This window comes from Macaca fascicularis, chromosome 18 (genome assembly GCF_037993035.2).
Source record: "Macaca fascicularis isolate 582-1 chromosome 18, T2T-MFA8v1.1".
Classification (NCBI taxonomy): domain Eukaryota; kingdom Metazoa; phylum Chordata; class Mammalia; order Primates; family Cercopithecidae; genus Macaca; species Macaca fascicularis.
Window position 1 is genome coordinate 38,991,525 of NC_088392.1, and position 15,683 is coordinate 39,007,207.

The 15,683-nt window shown below is 51.5% G+C and overlaps 1 protein-coding gene across 13 annotated transcripts in view; it reads right to left on the bottom strand.

The window, feature by feature from the left end:
- Positions 1-746: 746 nt before the first annotated feature.
- Positions 747-15,683, bottom strand: part of MAPK4 (mitogen-activated protein kinase 4) — a 178,486-nt gene continuing 163,549 nt past the window's right edge. For 8 of the 13 annotated variants that reach the window (XM_045378113.2, XM_005586689.4, XM_015439944.4 and 5 more), the window contains 4 exons: positions 15,059-15,203; positions 10,425-10,586; positions 6,382-6,595; positions 747-3,379 (listed from right to left, as the gene is read on the bottom strand). In XM_045378113.2, coding sequence (XP_045234048.1) covers positions 2,683-3,379; positions 6,382-6,595; positions 10,425-10,586; positions 15,059-15,116 — 1,131 coding nt within the window. In that variant the 5' untranslated portion in view covers positions 15,117-15,203 and the 3' untranslated portion in view covers positions 747-2,682. Of the gene's footprint in view, positions 3,380-6,381; positions 6,596-10,416; positions 10,587-15,058; positions 15,204-15,683 lie in introns of those variants that run through there. The other 5 variants (XM_074022234.1, XM_074022235.1, XM_074022236.1 and 2 more) reach the window with 2 other exon arrangements.

The window sequence follows — 15,683 nt, forward strand, 5'->3', positions numbered from 1 at the left end:
TTTCCTCCTTTTTCGGTCCTCCTTCCTCTTTGGTGCTGTTTGCTGTTTGTGCTTCTCAATTCCCTCTCTCCACACTCCATTTCCTACCTTCTAGCAGCCCAGGCCTCACATTGGGCTTCAAGTCTTCTCCGATATAAAATTTCAACCAGGTCTCTGGCCTGGCTCTGGCCTCCCTTCACCTGCATCCACTCAGCATGGCCACTCTCAGCAGACACTTTGGAAATAATCTGATAATTGGCTTAACAGGCTGCTCCTCTTAGCTCAGGTGCATTTCAACAGTAGAAAGTTATTTTAGCCAAAAGACCCGTATTGTTTAAGGGTCAACTGTATTTGTTGAATTACAAATGAAGACTAACAGTTTAATATTACAAAGGGGTCGACTTCAGATGGATGGGATCTCAGGCATCTGTGAGGGGTAGTGCGGGTGGGAATTTTTAGGTGGTTGGTTCCCCCCAATCTCATGATGTTTGCAACTTTCGTGACTAGAGGAGAGAACCAGCACCGGACAGAAGGTTTGGAGTTAGCTCCAAGATATAGTTTGAAATTCACAATATGGACACCAGGCCTCACCAGGTGATTCTGGAATCACCTCCTGATTACCAGTCTCTGTAGATTCTCCCCTCCCCAGTCCTTCCCTCACCCCCAAATACAGTGGCCTTCATGGGCGCAGGCAGAAGCCAGCTAGCTCTTAGCACTCTCAAAGACAGGATCAGATAGTACATAAATGAATAATAAATAAACAAATCTGTGTTCCAATAAAACTTTATTTGGCCTGACCTGATCAAGTTTAATAATGTTTAATAGATTTTTTTAAAAACATGAGTAGTTATAACAATACCTCTGTAATAACAGTTATATATGAACTCCTGGTCAAGGCCAGCAGCTTGTTCCTTTACCAAAAAAGTAAAGCCGCCCTCTGAGGACAAAATGGCACATGAGGAGTGGTGTACATTTTTTTCTTAAAGAAAAAACAAAAAATAACAAAACCCAAACACTTCCTATTTATATATTCTCCATTTAAAAATTGGTCAGTGTGAGTAATTGTTTTTAAATATAAGTTTCTAATGTGTTGCAGGTTTCCATGTACAAAGTATAGTTTGCTGATTAGCTTTAAGGTGCTGTGATGTGAGGATGAATGCAGCCCAAGACCAAGACTGGGGGAATCCTCTACCTACAGACTGGCTGGACTTCCTGTGGGTATCTTTGGGAGTGTTGGGGGAAGAGAAGGAGCTGAACACCAGTGGCAGTGTTTCTGGGGACCAGATAGGGGCTGTCAGTGTCCCCACCCCATGCTTCTGCAGAGGGCCTGTGTCTACACACCATTACCCCATGCTGTGTGTGTGTGAGCACACAGGTTTGCATTCACCAAACTCACTTTAGCCTACACTATGAGGGGCATTGCTACTTTGAGTCCCTTCCTTTGTCGTGAGGTCTCCATGCTGGTGCCTGACCCCTAAGAGCCCTTGCTGTTGACAGCCCTCCTTTCATACCTTCCTGGATTCCTTGCCCCCAAGGTCACGTGCTCTCCAACACATTTCTGTAGGGTCTGCTCTTTGTCAAGGCTACATGGATGATCAAACTCAGGAAAGTATCGATGAGGGATGGTGGGTTCCATGTGAAACCTTCTCTCCTAACACATTTTCTCTATGGCAGAACCTCACTGCTGTCCTCCAAATGAGCATTAGTCCCGAGGTAGGTCTGGAGAGGAGCTGTTGGGGGGTGGGGGGGGGGGCGCAGGGTGTGGGGTGAAGGGGGAGTGCTGGCAGGGAGGTTGGAGGGATTCTTGGAATTGCTGCCTTCAACCTCACTGGGGTAGGACGCCCACAGGGGAACGAGGGCTGTCTTTGCGTGTGTCAGGAAAGTGCATAGGGAGTGCTGAGGGGGTGTGCACAGGCCTGGGAGAAGGGCTGATTTTACCCACAGACCCCAGACTGTTCTGACCTGAAAGGAAGATTTCAGACCGTGCAGGGGTGAGGCAAATACAGGGGTGCGACAGATGAAAACATTTAAGTACTTGGGGAGCCAGGAAAGTATGCTTGGTGACTAGGAGAAACAAACTGGTTCAGTTTCCAGTTTCAGAATACGAGAAACATTGCTCTGAATAAAAGAACATCGAATGGTAATGGACAGGGAAGAAACATCTCAGATCAAGTTTCTAAGCAAAAAGCCAGAACGACCCCAACAGAGGAAGACATTCTATAATGGACAGACCCTGGCCTGGGGGCCAGGAGACTGGGATTTAAAGCTGGTCCTCACACTAAGCCTGTGATCTTAAGAAGTATCTCTTGGTCTCTGGGCCTAATTGCCTTTCCTCAGCTGTCAGTTGAGGCTAGTTGGGCCAGGTGGTTTCGGAGCTACCTCTGCAAGATTTCTCTGCATCCTGTCACCCAGGTGGGGCCCGCAGACTGCTGTCTAAGGCTATTTCTTCCCTGTGCACCACACGTGGTCTCCCCTTTGCTGGGAAAGTGATCAACCCCCAAGCCAGGGTCCTGTTCAAACCCGCTCCTAGAGGTTAAAGGCTAGTTATTAAGGCAGTTTAAGAAATGGACATTCCTCTCGCTCCTCGGATCCTTCACGCGTCCTGCTAACCCCAAGGCAGCAGAGAGGGGCAGGAAGGGCTGCCAGCCCCAGCTTTCTCTGGGGGCCTCCTGCTCTGCGGGGAGTGGAGCGGCCCCTCCGCCCTCACCACCTTTCTTTGGAGAAGGCCTCGGTCTGCACGAGGTCGCCAGGGTGCTCGGGGATACACGCACCATTGAGGTCGCCCAGTTTATTGTCCGGTAGGTCCTCCGGCTTGGTGCAGAGCTTCAGGGCGCGGGAGATGAACACGTCCAGGTCGAACTGGGGGCTGGCGCCACCGTCCACCGGGGCCGGGCGGCCGGGGGGCGAGGCAGACAGGCGGTGCTCGGGGTCGTCGGCGGGCGGGCTGGCGTGCTCGGGGCCGCCCTGTGTGCTCTTGACCCACTGCGCGATCTCCAGGAAGAGGCTGGCCGGCTCGTCCTCGCGCGCCCCGGTGTCCGTCGACCCCGTGGCCGTGGGGGGCGCGCCGGCCGCCTGTTTCCAGTGCGATAGGTCCAGGATGAGCTTGGGCTCCGAGTAGTGGTGCGGCTTGTTGTCGCGCCACAGCAGCTTGTCCAGGTAGGACGGCGACCCCACCTTGTAGTCGCAGGAGCGCCCGTAGTCTGCCTCGAAGGCGCGCTCCATGGACGAGTGTGACTGCTCTAGGAAGCGCTCGGAGCTGCTGTGCGATTCCTTGCGCGGGTCCACCTGCACGTCCTCTGCCAGCGGCGCCGAACCCGCGCGCGGGTCGCGCTGCACCTCGCTGGCGTCCTGGCACCGGTCTGGCCGCCACTCCAGGTCCGACGACAGGCTCACAGGGTACCTGCAAGGGTACAAACGGAGGCGGTGATTGGACGCCCGAGCCGGGTGGCTTCCGGGAGGGAGCCAAGCCCTCTAATCCCTGTTTGCCACTCACACACCTGCCTTCCATTCCTTCCCGATCCCCCCTGCCTCCGACCCCCATCCCTCAAGGTGGGAGGGTGATGGGACAGGTAATGGCGAGCCTTGAGGGCTCAGCTGGAGGCATAGGTTGTTCGGCTTAACTCTTGTGTTCTTTTGTACGCATTCAAAACCCTGCAGATATTTCCCGCGCACCTACTGTGCGCCAAGCACTCACTGTTCTAGATATTACTGAGTACAGCAGTGAACAAAACAAATGTCCCTGTCCTCATGGAACTTTCCAGCGGATCCACCTGTGTAATGCTTCTCAAATGCTGATGGATGCACGAATCACCTGCGGGTCTTGCTAAAATGCAGATTTTGATTCTGTAAATCTGAGATGGGGCCTGAGATTCTAACAAGCTCCCAGCTGCTCTGATGCTGCTGGGCCTTGGACCCACATTTTGAGGAGCAAGGCTCCAGTGAGTGCGTCTCAACCCTGGATCAGATTAGAGTCACATAGGGGAATTAAAAATAAAATAGCATGCCTGCCTCACTGCTTCCCTGCGCCAATTCTGATTGAGTAGGTCTAGGGTAGGACCCTGCATCAGCATGTTTTGAAGACCCCCCGGGTGATTCTAAGGTACAGCCAGGGCTGAGAACCCCTGCCCTGGTGGATCTGGTTGGGGGCTCCATAGCACCTTGCATTGATGCAGGGTAGGTGGGACCTACAGAAAGGTTACAGACACCCTCCGGAGAAGCTGAAGATCTTTGGCATTCTGCCCTGTTCGACTGCCCTGCAGCCATGGAGAGTGAAGTCAGCTAGCCAAGAGCAAATGAAGGGCAGATGGGCAGACAGGCGGGCCACCAGCTACGGCGGAGCCCTCCCTTCCTTGTGCAGGTGCTCTACGTAGAACCCTGGGGTTGTGGGGCAGGCAGGGAGCACAGAGAACATCAGCCTGCAGCCAGCTACTCCCTGAGCAGGCCCAACAGATAGACCAAGGACAGGGAGGTTCGGCTGTGTGGGGCTAGACCTGGCAGCTGCAGCCCACAGAGTGTGAATGGAGAGGCATAGGAAGGCCTCAGCACTGCCCACCTCCCAGTGACGCTGCTAGGGCAGGAATCGCTCCTCGAGCTGAACCCTGCCTCCTCGATTGAGTGGCCTTGGGCAGAGATTTCCAGGAGTAAGAGTGTGAAGACCCTGACCCTTGGCTGCTCTATTCCAAGTGCCAAACATACATTATCTGTAGTCTTCATAGTAACCCTGTGGACTTTGTGTTATCACCCCCACTTTACAGCTGGGAAAATAGCATTCCAAGAGGGTAAGTAGCTTGCCCACAGCAGCAAGATCCTTTGTCATCCTCTTCCCTCAGGCAGGTGTGATGGGAAAGGTCGGGAGCACAGGTGCACCAGGTTTAGGGGTGGTCAGTGTGAACAGGCAGCAACAAATCATGTGACAGTTTTTTCTGGCAAAACCCTACGCCACAGTTGCAGAAGGTATAGGATGACTCTCACTGAGCCAATGCTCTTTGTCCCAAGGCTCTCCGGAGGAAGGGGAAGGGGCCCCAGGAACCACAGTCAAGGGCAGGCCTGCCCCGGGGGTGGCAGAAGACAGAGTGAGTCTTCATTAATCTCTCTTTGTTGGCAGTGCTTGAAAACAACAATTGACAACAACAAGCCAGCAAACCTGTCCAAAAATAGCAGCGTTGCCCTGGCCCTCCCTCGGTGCCTCCTTAATCTGAAACCCGTCATCTGTCAAATGACTCAAAAGGAGAAATTGCTCATCTGTCACTTATGTAACTAGCTGTCACATTCCCACGGCAGTGGGACTCCCAGTTAGGCCCCCTCAAAGTCCTAGCTGCTTGAGCCCTCGACTGCTGTTTCTAAACTGAGCAGCTACCAGCACTCCCTCCCAGAATTAGCAGATGGTGACACCCAAATGTTTAGTTGCCTGATCTAAGAACGTCAGAACAGGAAAAGATCTAAGAGATCATTACGTGCCTAGGCAGAAATTGTTTAAAAATACATCTTCTACCCAGCGCTGATTCATTGGTAGTGGCTTCCAGGGACACTTGTTGAGGATTCTGTAGCCAAGCCCAGTTTAGCAGGAAATGGTCCTATAACTGCTTAGCAGCATCTGACATGGCTGCAGATTGCAGAGAGGCTCATCAGGGGCGTGACACGATGCCAGTCTCTTAACCTAGGAGCTGTAGTTTCCTTGTGTGTCAGTGAGCAATAATAATGCAGCCCCCGTCAGTGGCATTTTTTTGACAGGGTCTCACTTTGCAACCTCAAACTTCTGGGCTCAAGGGATTCCCCAGCCTCAGCCTTCCCAGTGTCTGGGACTACAGCCGTGTGCCCCCATACCTGGCTAATTTAAAAAATTGTAGAGATGGGGTCTGACTTTGTTTCCCAGACTGGTCTGGAACTCCTGGCCTTAAGCGATCCTCCTGCCTTGGCCTCCTAAAATGCTGGGATTACAGGTGTGAGCCACCACACCTGGTCTTTAATGGCACTTTCAAGAGTTACCGACGTGAAACATGAGAAAGCGTTTTGCAATGGTAATCTCTGCTTTGTTTTTTTGACTTGCATTGTTGCAGTTTAGTTTTCCAGGGCAAGTTCCCAGGCTGCTAGAAGTGAGCTCCTACCATGGTGCTCACTAAATCCTTGGGGAGCACTGTATTGAACCCCCTGTTCAGTAGACTCAGGGTGGTGAGGGAAGCTGGGGATGTTGCACAAAGGAAAGCCCCGGACCCACACATGCAGCTCACACTGGTCATTTACCAGCAGTGTCTGGGGACAAGAGAAAGGCAGGAAGCTAAGCTGGAGAAGTAGCCCAATGAGCTATGCAACTTGGGAGACAGAGGGAAAGGTCATGGAGGATGAGGCAAAATAGAAATGGGAGGACAGGGAAATGTGGGCTCTGGAACCCAGGGCTGTGAGCACCTGGAACTGCACGTGTCCCAGTTGGACAGCTGGCTCTGGTTAGCGGCCATCAGCACGATGTCATCGATCTCATCCTCAATGCGGAAGGGGTGTTGCGAGGTGGGCTCATCCTCAGGGCACGAGTATGGGCTCATGTAGGGGTGCTGCAGCCCCATCTCAGCTGTTAGGCGATCCATGGGGTTAAAGGTCAGGATCTTCTCCAGAAAGTCGATGGCTGCAGGGAGCAAAGCCGGACATGAAAGTCATTTGTTGCCCTTGTCGAGCTCAGAAGGAGGTTCCTCAGCATGGTGACATTCTGTGCTGGTGTCTGTGCTTCTGCATTTGTTAAAAGGTTTTTAGCCATTTTCTTTCTCAAGACCCTTGCCACAATCCAGTGACAAAGATAAAGCAGATGCTGCCTTCTAGATTTTGCAAAGGAATTAAACAGACTCAGAGAATCAAGTGACTTGCTCAAGGTCCAGCCTCAGCCTGGGTTTCTCCAGAGACAGAACCAGAGACAAGGCTTGGGGTTGTAGGTAGTTTATGTGGTGGGGGATCCCAGCAAGCACAGGTGGGGGAGTGAGGGGGAACCAGAAGAAGGCACACTCATGACAGGTTACTCCTGTGGGCACCTGGGATCCTCCAGAGATGGTGTGGGCCACACTCAGAGGTGGTTTCCCTTGTGGGGCAGGGAAGCTGGGATATTTATACACCAACTTCCCTTTGTCATGGCTTTTAAGGGGCTGCTGGCATGGGATGGAGGAGCCTGCTCCTGAGGAAGCCCTGAGACAGGAGTGCCAGGTGCAGCAGTAAAAAGCCTTACTGAGAAAGGTGAATGCGGTGGTCAAGGGGTGGGACAGGGTCTCCACAGCCCAGAGCTCCTGGGTCCGAATCCAGAGCTCTTCCTACCATATGCTGCCCCTGAAAGTTCAACAAAGGCAGACAGCCTTGATGGATGGATAGATATTACAGATACTGAACAACCAGGCCGAATTCCCCTGCTCTGCCAAGCAGTAGTCCTTTCATGGCTGGATCAAGGGGGAGTTCTGGGCAGTGGGAACCTGGGGAAGGGAAGGGACATTCAGAAGCCTTGTATGAGAGGCTGCTAACCAGCATGAATGTATACCAAGATTCAGCAGATAGCAGCTCTGCACACAGGCACTCGTGGCCCCTTCCCTTGAGCACGGCTGGGTACCCTGGGAGCTCTGCTCTTGGAACTCTGCCCCGGGTTATCTCAGGGCAAGGTCTAGCCTAGAAGTTTGGATTCCTTCTCAGCATTGGCATCTCTGGAGGTCTGCTTAAATCATGATTTGGCTCCTCATGTTGCAGCCCACATGGAGAGGGAGAAATGGAGCTGAGCTCAAGGCCCAGGCTGCCCATCCTCCGAGGGCTCCCTGGTGGGCCTCAGCCTGCACCACTAACCTGCCCCTCACACCAGCCCTGGATCTCTTTGCAAGAAAATTCATCAGTGATTCAGGAAATCGATGGATTCAGAAGGTCACTGGCCTCCCAGGAGGACGCAGTGCTGCAGTGTAACTCTAGATCCCCAAATTAGTTAAGCAGCAATAACTCTGATCACCCTCAATAGTCTGATGCTCAGTGTGTTTCTGGGTCTGAAGTTGCAAACTTAAAAGAGGATCTGCCTCACAAATTCCTAGGACTGGAAGAATCGGGCAGTCTAGTGCGGGGCCCAGCTTCAAGTCTGGGCAGGTCTTTGTCTCTTTGGGCCTCTGGCCCTTTTTTTGGCCCCAGCTATGACTTGACCTTTTGACAAGGAAATGAGAAAATTAAAGCTCTAAAGATTGAGGCGCAGGCAGTATCATCTTTAAAAGAGATGAGTACCACCACTGGGGCAGTGGCTCACATCCGTAATCCCAGGACTTTGGGAGGCCAAGGAAGGAGGATTGCTTGAGCCTAGGAGTCTGAGATCACCCTGGACTTGTTTCTAGCAAGACAAGTAGTAGTTGGCAAGGTGGGCCAGTAGTGGGTTGTCTCTACAAAAAAAAAATTATTTGTTAGCCAGCCAAAGTGGCACACGCCTGTGGTCCCAGCTACTCAGGAGACTGAGGTGAGAGGATCACTTGAGCCCTCGAGGCTGAGGTTGTAGTGAGCCATGATTATACCACTGCAGTCCAGCCTGTGTGACAAGCGAGACCCTGTTACAAAAGAAAAAAAGTCAAGTACCAACCCCAGAGCTGTTCCACAGACTCCATCATGGATGAAAATCTGCTGGAGGTCCTCCTGCAGGTTCCCAGATACTTCTGGGAAGCCCAAACACTAGGGAATTTTTTTTTTTGAGACAGGGTCTCACTCCTGCTGCCCAGGTTGAAGGGTTGAAGTGCAGTAACGCAAATATGACTCACTGCAGCCTCAACTTTCCAGGTTCAGGTGATCCTCCTGCCTCAGGCTTCCAAGAAGCTGAGACTATAGGCATGTGCCACCATGCCCAGCTAATTTGTTGTATTTTTGGTGGAGACGGGGTCTCCCTATGTTACCCAGGCTGGCCTGAAACTCCTGGGCTCAAGAGATCCACCTGCCTCAGCCTCCCAAAGTGCTGGAATTACAGGTGTAAGCCACCACACCTGGCCCAGAAAATTCTTCCTTTTATCAAACTTAAATCTCCCTGCTTTAACTTGTACCCTGGGGCCTACCTCTGTCTTCAGTGGTTCCCCCAAAGCAGCATGTCCTCTCTGTCCCATGATTTCCCTTCTCCTGTTTCAAGGCAGCAGTCATGTCCCATGTGACACCCTCATCCTGGCACCCTGCTGGCCTGCCTTTCCCGGCCCTTCCTGCAGTGAGAGATGACTGTGTGCCTGGGGCTGATGGAATGGGGGTGGAAGTGCTGTGTCTACCCCACTTCCAGGCCTGACCCAGAAAAACCTCCTGCAAGAGTCTCTGCTCTCTCTTCCCCTGGCTTTGGCTGGAAGGGAATGCCCAAGGTGACCTTGAAAGCCACCTGCTGAAGATGGCAGACTTGATGGCCTGGGTCCCGGGCACAGCCACTCATCCTCCCCTGCCCATCCACATTCCCAACTCTGCCTGGATGTGAGGTAAACAATGAATAAACCGTAAGTGGGTTAAACCACGGAGATTTCAGTGTTACCTGCTACCGTACAAGCTTCACCTTAACTCCTAAGCCGCTGCCCCTCGGAAACTCCTCCCTAGGCTCACCCACCCCAGATGTTTTTAAGGCATTTCTTAGATAATGAAGCTTCTGTACAATCTTGTCACTTTCCTCTGGCCCGGTGGATTCCAAACAGCTGCTCAGAGTCGCAGGGGTTCTGGAAGGGTTCTCGGGAACATGTCTGGAGACTGAGAGGCAGGTGGGCAGGACACTGGGCCCCTCAATCCTACTTCATCCAGAGCCCGCCTTTCACCTGTGCCGCACCTGAGTTTTTGTCACCAGATTTATCACCTTTGGTCTATTTCTGTCCTGTAATAAATGGAGCGCAGAACTGAATGCCCCCAGTGTGGTCTTGAGGCCTGCCTCCCTTGTTCTGCACCTGTCACGAGATGGACATTTCGGTTGCTGAGGGATGCTGTCACCTAGACTGAGTCTCCTGAGCCTCTGAGAGCTAGAGCCAGCTAGAGCCTTTTGCCTCTTCCCAGGCCTGCTGGGCCTTGAATATACAGCAGAGGGAGTGAGCCTGAGAACCGAAGGGCCTTGTCTGAGGCCACACAGCTCATCACTGGTGGAATGGGACCCAGGTCTTGCCCTCAGGCTGAGGAAGCACCTGTTCTTTGCATCACACCATGCCTTCCAGGACAAAAACATAAGGGAGGATGAAGGAAAGAGAGGGAGGAAGGCAAGCAAGGAAGACGAGAAGCAAAAGGAAGCAGAAACAAGGGTAGAACACTCATGACTACCCAATGGACTCCTGAGGCCCAGCATCCACAGCTTGGAAGTAGTTAGGGCAAAGGCCCACTGGCAGGGGAGCCTTGACTTTTATTTCCAAGGACCATGCTTTGCCCTTTTGGAAGGAGACCTGCCTGCCCCCTACCCCACAAGGTGGAGCCGAGCTCATCCTCCCGGGACACTTGTCCTGGTTGCCAGGCTCAGGTACCTTCGCTGTTCACTTCAGGGAGCAGTTTGCGCAGAGGCCTCTTCACCTCCCAGGTGCTGCTGACGAAGGAAGGCATCACCCTGAGCAGCTCGTCCTTGTCTTCCTCCCGGATTACAGGGATGGTCTCCAGGATGAGCTGCATCTGCTCCAGCTCATGGGCCCCTGGGGAGGGAATGCCAGATGGTTAAGTGTGCTGCCCAAGGGGCTGTGGTGTGCAGCAGCCCGAAAGCAGTGCCAGGTGTTCTGGGAGGAACAACACAGGGCAGTGGGGCAGCACTGGGTTGGGACCGGGGTTCTGGTCTTCATTTGCTGCACAACTGTGGGCAGGTGGCTGACATCTCTGGGGCTTGGCTTTGTTAAAAGTAGAAAGAAGGGATTGAATCTGGTAGTCTGCAAGTCCCCATCTATGCCCCTAGCATTCTATTCTCATACAGACCAGCTGGATGTAAGTCAGCACTGAAGAATGTGAACAGCCTGGCTCAAGGTCTTCCAAGCAACTGCCCATAGGCCTCTCTGCACAATCTTTACTAGGATGGGGAAGGAAACAATTTTAAGGCTAGGAATGAGCCATAACTTTTGGTTTCCAATTAAGAGATTCCATCTAGGAAACTCTCAAGAGAAAAATCAGGAATAACAAATCGGGTTTGGGATCTGTCTTGAGCACATGGCCTCTGTGCTCCTTGGGAGAAGGAAGACAGGCTATGCCAGGTTTTCAAGGGAACTTTGGTGGGACAGGATGGACTCAAGCATTCATTTATTCACTTATTCCATAAATAGTTATTTATTGAGCACCTCCTCCAGGCCAGGCATCATGCTGGATGCTGGGAATGGGTGAGGCATAGTTCTCATTCATGAGAAGCTTCAGTCTTTGTCTCAGAAACTCAACTCATCTCCCACACCCAGGCAACCACTGGCCACAGTATGGCATTTCTGGCATTGGACAGATGGGTCTCCTTGCTGTCCTCCTCTGACCTCCACGCTGTTCTTCTGTTACTTCCATTTTCTCTTTTTTGATTGAGTTGCCTTTCCACTTAACTCTGCTAGGTTAAAACCTCAGCCATACCTCTCCTTCCTCAAGAGGTCGCCCCTGCCCATCCAGCTGCACAGAGGGCCCTCCCCTTGCCATGAATTCCCATGGGATTCCAGTCTTCCAGATGTTGGTGGCCTAGGATGAGGACTGTCCCAGGTCACCCCACAGTTCCCTGTATGGCACTAAGCACATGTGAATACTGACTGAGGAAGTGCCCGCAGCCTCAAGCTCTCTCCTGAAGAGGTCCTTTTGGCCTCTCCCTGCAGTGGACTCATTGGGTCGGTTCAGGGCTCTGGAAGCCCCCTGTCGGGTCCTGTCTCCAAATGTGTACTCCACACCACTCACCAGTGGACCATGAGGTCAATGTGATCAAGCTGCAGACAGAGGTGGTGGGACCTTGCTCCCAAGCCCCTGACCCCTCTCCTGTGTGACACACAAACTAGTAACACACAACCTTCTGCTTGGAGTAGCTTCTTCAACCATGGGGGTGGGGGAGGGCAGAGAATGAGCCTCTTTCACTTGTCTGCTCCTGCCTGAGATCAATGGTGTCATATGAGAGGCAGTCAGTGGGGCCTCCCTGGCAATCCATGGCCTGGGGCAGAAAGCAGGAGCTTTGGGGGCAGAAAGCAGGAGCTTTGGTGGCAGACAGCCCTGGAGGCAGACCTAGCTTCCCCACATTCTCCCTATCCACCCCTTGTGGAATGAGGATGATTATTTATACTTGGAATGAGTATTATAAGGAGTCGAGTGCGTTGGTAGATGAAGGCTCCTGGGGAAATACCTGACCTCTAGCAGATGTTTAGTAGCTCTTGACTTCCTTTGCTTCTAGGTGTGGGGAAAAGCAACTTTGAGAGAAGCTGATGAAATAATTCCACCTTGGAGATTTATGTCCTAGTCATCCCTGAGTGATTCTTTGTGACAGATGTCACTTGGGGGAGGCATCTTAACACTGAGTCTACTAAGCCACCCCTGAAAATGGGAGAAGGTGTGAAGCATGGAGGAGGATACTATGGTTGATGTCCCTTTCCTACTGAAAGAAAGTCCTTTCCATGTCACACCAGCTATTGCCTTCCCTGCCTCTCTTGCAACAAGGGGAGGCCATATGATTCAATCAAACAGGGACAGGAATCTCCTGGAAGGACTTCTGGGGAAGATGTTCCTCCCTGGTAAGAGAGAAATGTGAGGAGAGCTGTCTTGCTGTCCTGGCTGACCCCTCCCTACCTTTCTTCATTGGACGCTTCTGCGTGAGAACCTGAAAGTGACTGCAACCATCTCATGACCACAGACAGTGAGCCTGAAGATGAGAAGCCAGTAGACTGTGGATTATACAGCCTCGTCTGGGCTCTTAGTGAGTCACCTGCCTGCTGTGGCACGGAGAAGCCCAGCTCTTCTCCGTCTGGCCTGAAGGTTGTCAGCCTGATGGAAGGGCAGCTGGAGCAGAGCCCTGTGAGCTGAGGGCTCAAGGCCAGGAGAACGGAGGCAGCCAGGCACCTGTGACCCAGATTGTGGTTACACGGCCAGGGATATTGAGCCATCCAGGGTTTAGGGGCTATGGCTGGAGCGGGAAGAATCTTTGAGTCAGAGTCCAGGGCGAGACCTCCCTCCCACCTGTTCCCCCTTTCTCCCCTGCCTTGAATTGGCTGGAAAATATGGAACTGGGAGGTCTGTGCAATTTCAGCTGGAACAATAAGATAGCAGGATGGTTCACCCTGGGCACAGATGGGTTCACTGTGTATTGTTTTTTTCGTTTTTGCTCTTTTGTGTCCCCCACTGAACCATCAGACTTTTGAGGACAGAGACTATGTCTTACTTAGTCTGTATCTCCAGCACGTGGTCAAGGATCCACCCAAAGCACAAAATCCACCAGAGGGAAAAGTGTAGGGGCTCCTGAGAGTCCAGGGGGCAAATGAAAACATTTGTACTCAGGGCCTAAATGCTTGGACATAAGCCCTAACTTCAGCTTCATCTGACTTTCCTGCCATTGTTTTTATTTTACCTTTTTCATTTTCTTTTTTTTGTTTGTTTGTTTTGTTCTGAGACGGAATCTCGTTTTGCCGCCCAGGCTGGAGAGCAGTGGCATGATCTCGGCTCAATGGAACCTCCACCTTCCTGGTTCAAGCAGTTCCCCTGCCTCAGGCTCCCAAGTAGCTGGGGTTACAGGTGCAAGATCATGCCTTTGCACTCCAGCCTGGGAGACAGCGCGAGACTCTGTCTCAAAACAAAAACAAAACAAAATAAAGACTTTCTTAGCTATTCAGACATGGCTTAGTCTTAAAGTCCTGCCAGTGTTCCCTTAGAAAGGCCACTGTTAGCCACTTCTTCTCTGAGCTCATTTTCCCATCCTGAAACGGGGGGTGGATGAAAATTCTTTGAGTAAGTGACAGCAGCATTTAGGGCTGAGGGTGGAAACTTGGGAAGGGTTGAGGGACACAGTACAGAGGAAGTAGAACTCATGGCAGGTGAGAAGCAACTGAGGGGGACTTGCCAGCAAGGGAGGAGGAGACCCAGGGAGCAGAGGGTTTCAAGAAGGAGGTGATGATCGTCACTGACTACTGCTACAGGATGAGGCTGAAATGCATTCCCTGGATTAAGAACAGGGCAGTCTGGGTGGGAACAGCTTCAGACAGATGGAGGGGGAGTAAGCCACACTGCAGTGAGGAGAGAATGGAAGAGAGAGAGTGAAGAGAACAAGTGCTCCTCCAAGCAAAGAGGGAGAGAGTGAGAATGAGTATGAAGTGCAATGGGAGCACCAAGAAGGATGACTCATGCCCTGGGGAGTTAGGAGAGACATCATGGAGGACAAGACATAAGCTGGGTTTTGAAGGTTCAATAGGAGTTTTCTAAGCAGAGAAGGGGGTCTTTGTGCCAAGGTGAACAAAAAAAAGATTAGGAAAACAGTGGGTCACTTGGTGTGGCCAAAGGACAGGAAACAGTGGCAGGGAGGGAGGAGGAAGGGGCTAAAAATGTAGGGTGGATGTGTTTGCAGCCATCAGTCTCAAGATGTTTGAATAGAAGTGTGTCTAAGTCCATTCAGGCTGCCATAACAAAGTACCATAGACTAGGTGGCATATAAACAACATTTATTTCTCACAGTTATAGAGGCTGGAAAATTCAAGATTAAGGAGCTGGCAGATTCGGTTTCTGGGGAGAGGCCCATTCCTCACAGATGATGCCGTCTCAGTGTGTCCTTACACAGTGGAAGGGGCAAACAAGCTCCCTCGGGCCTCTTTTACAAGGGCACTAATCCCATTCATGAGGGCTCCATCCTCATGACCTAATCACCTTCCAAGGCTCCACCTCTTAATAGTATCACCTTGGGGGTTAGGATTTCAACATGTGAATGTTAGGGGAACACAAGCATTTAGGTCATAGCAAAGTAGTTATTTGATTGCAAAAACTTCTGTGCTCAAAAGGCTATTATTAGCCTCTCCAGTATTTTTGCCCGACAATATAATAGGGTGCCTCCGAATAGTGTCATAAAAGCCACAGAAGTAATTTCAGCAAAAGATGAGCATGTTTTGTGATTGCAAGTGTTTAGCCCTCAGTTCCCCTTTCTATGGAACGACACCAGATGAGAAGGAAGGTGGCATAGTTAGCAACTCACCAGCAAAGAGCATTCTCCCCGTAAGCATCTCAGCCAGGATGCAGCCGGCGGCCCACATGTCGATGGCTTTGGTGTAGTTATTGGGGGAGAGGAGCAGTCGTGGGGAGCGGTACCATTTTGTTACCAACCCCTCTGACAGATAACCCTGAAAGACAAAATTTCTGGTCCCACTGATCAGTCATTTTTGGATACCCTTCCTCCCACGCCTCTTCCAGTTTCCCCTCCCATGAAACAGACCTCTTTCAGGGTCCCTTTCATTCTTGCTCCTTTCCCATTGATCTTGAAGGAGCATAAGTGAACAGAGGTCTGGTTAGAGGGACTGGGCCTGGTTTGTGGGGTTCAGATGCTTTGGTGAGAGAATCTTATGAGAGCTGAGGGTTCTCCTTTGTAGAAAGGAATTCAGGTTATCAATATTTTAGAAGAAATGATTTCCCACCCCAACTTGATGTAACTCTGCCCTCGTTTAGTAAGAAGATGGGTAAACAGGGGCCCTGCTCAAGTTTATTCCTGCCAGCAACAGAGTAACCATGAGACACTGGCATTTTCTTTATCCAGCAGATGAATCTCAGAAGTAGCCATATGCTTGAACTCAAGCTGGTTGCTTTGACACTGAAGATTAGAATTA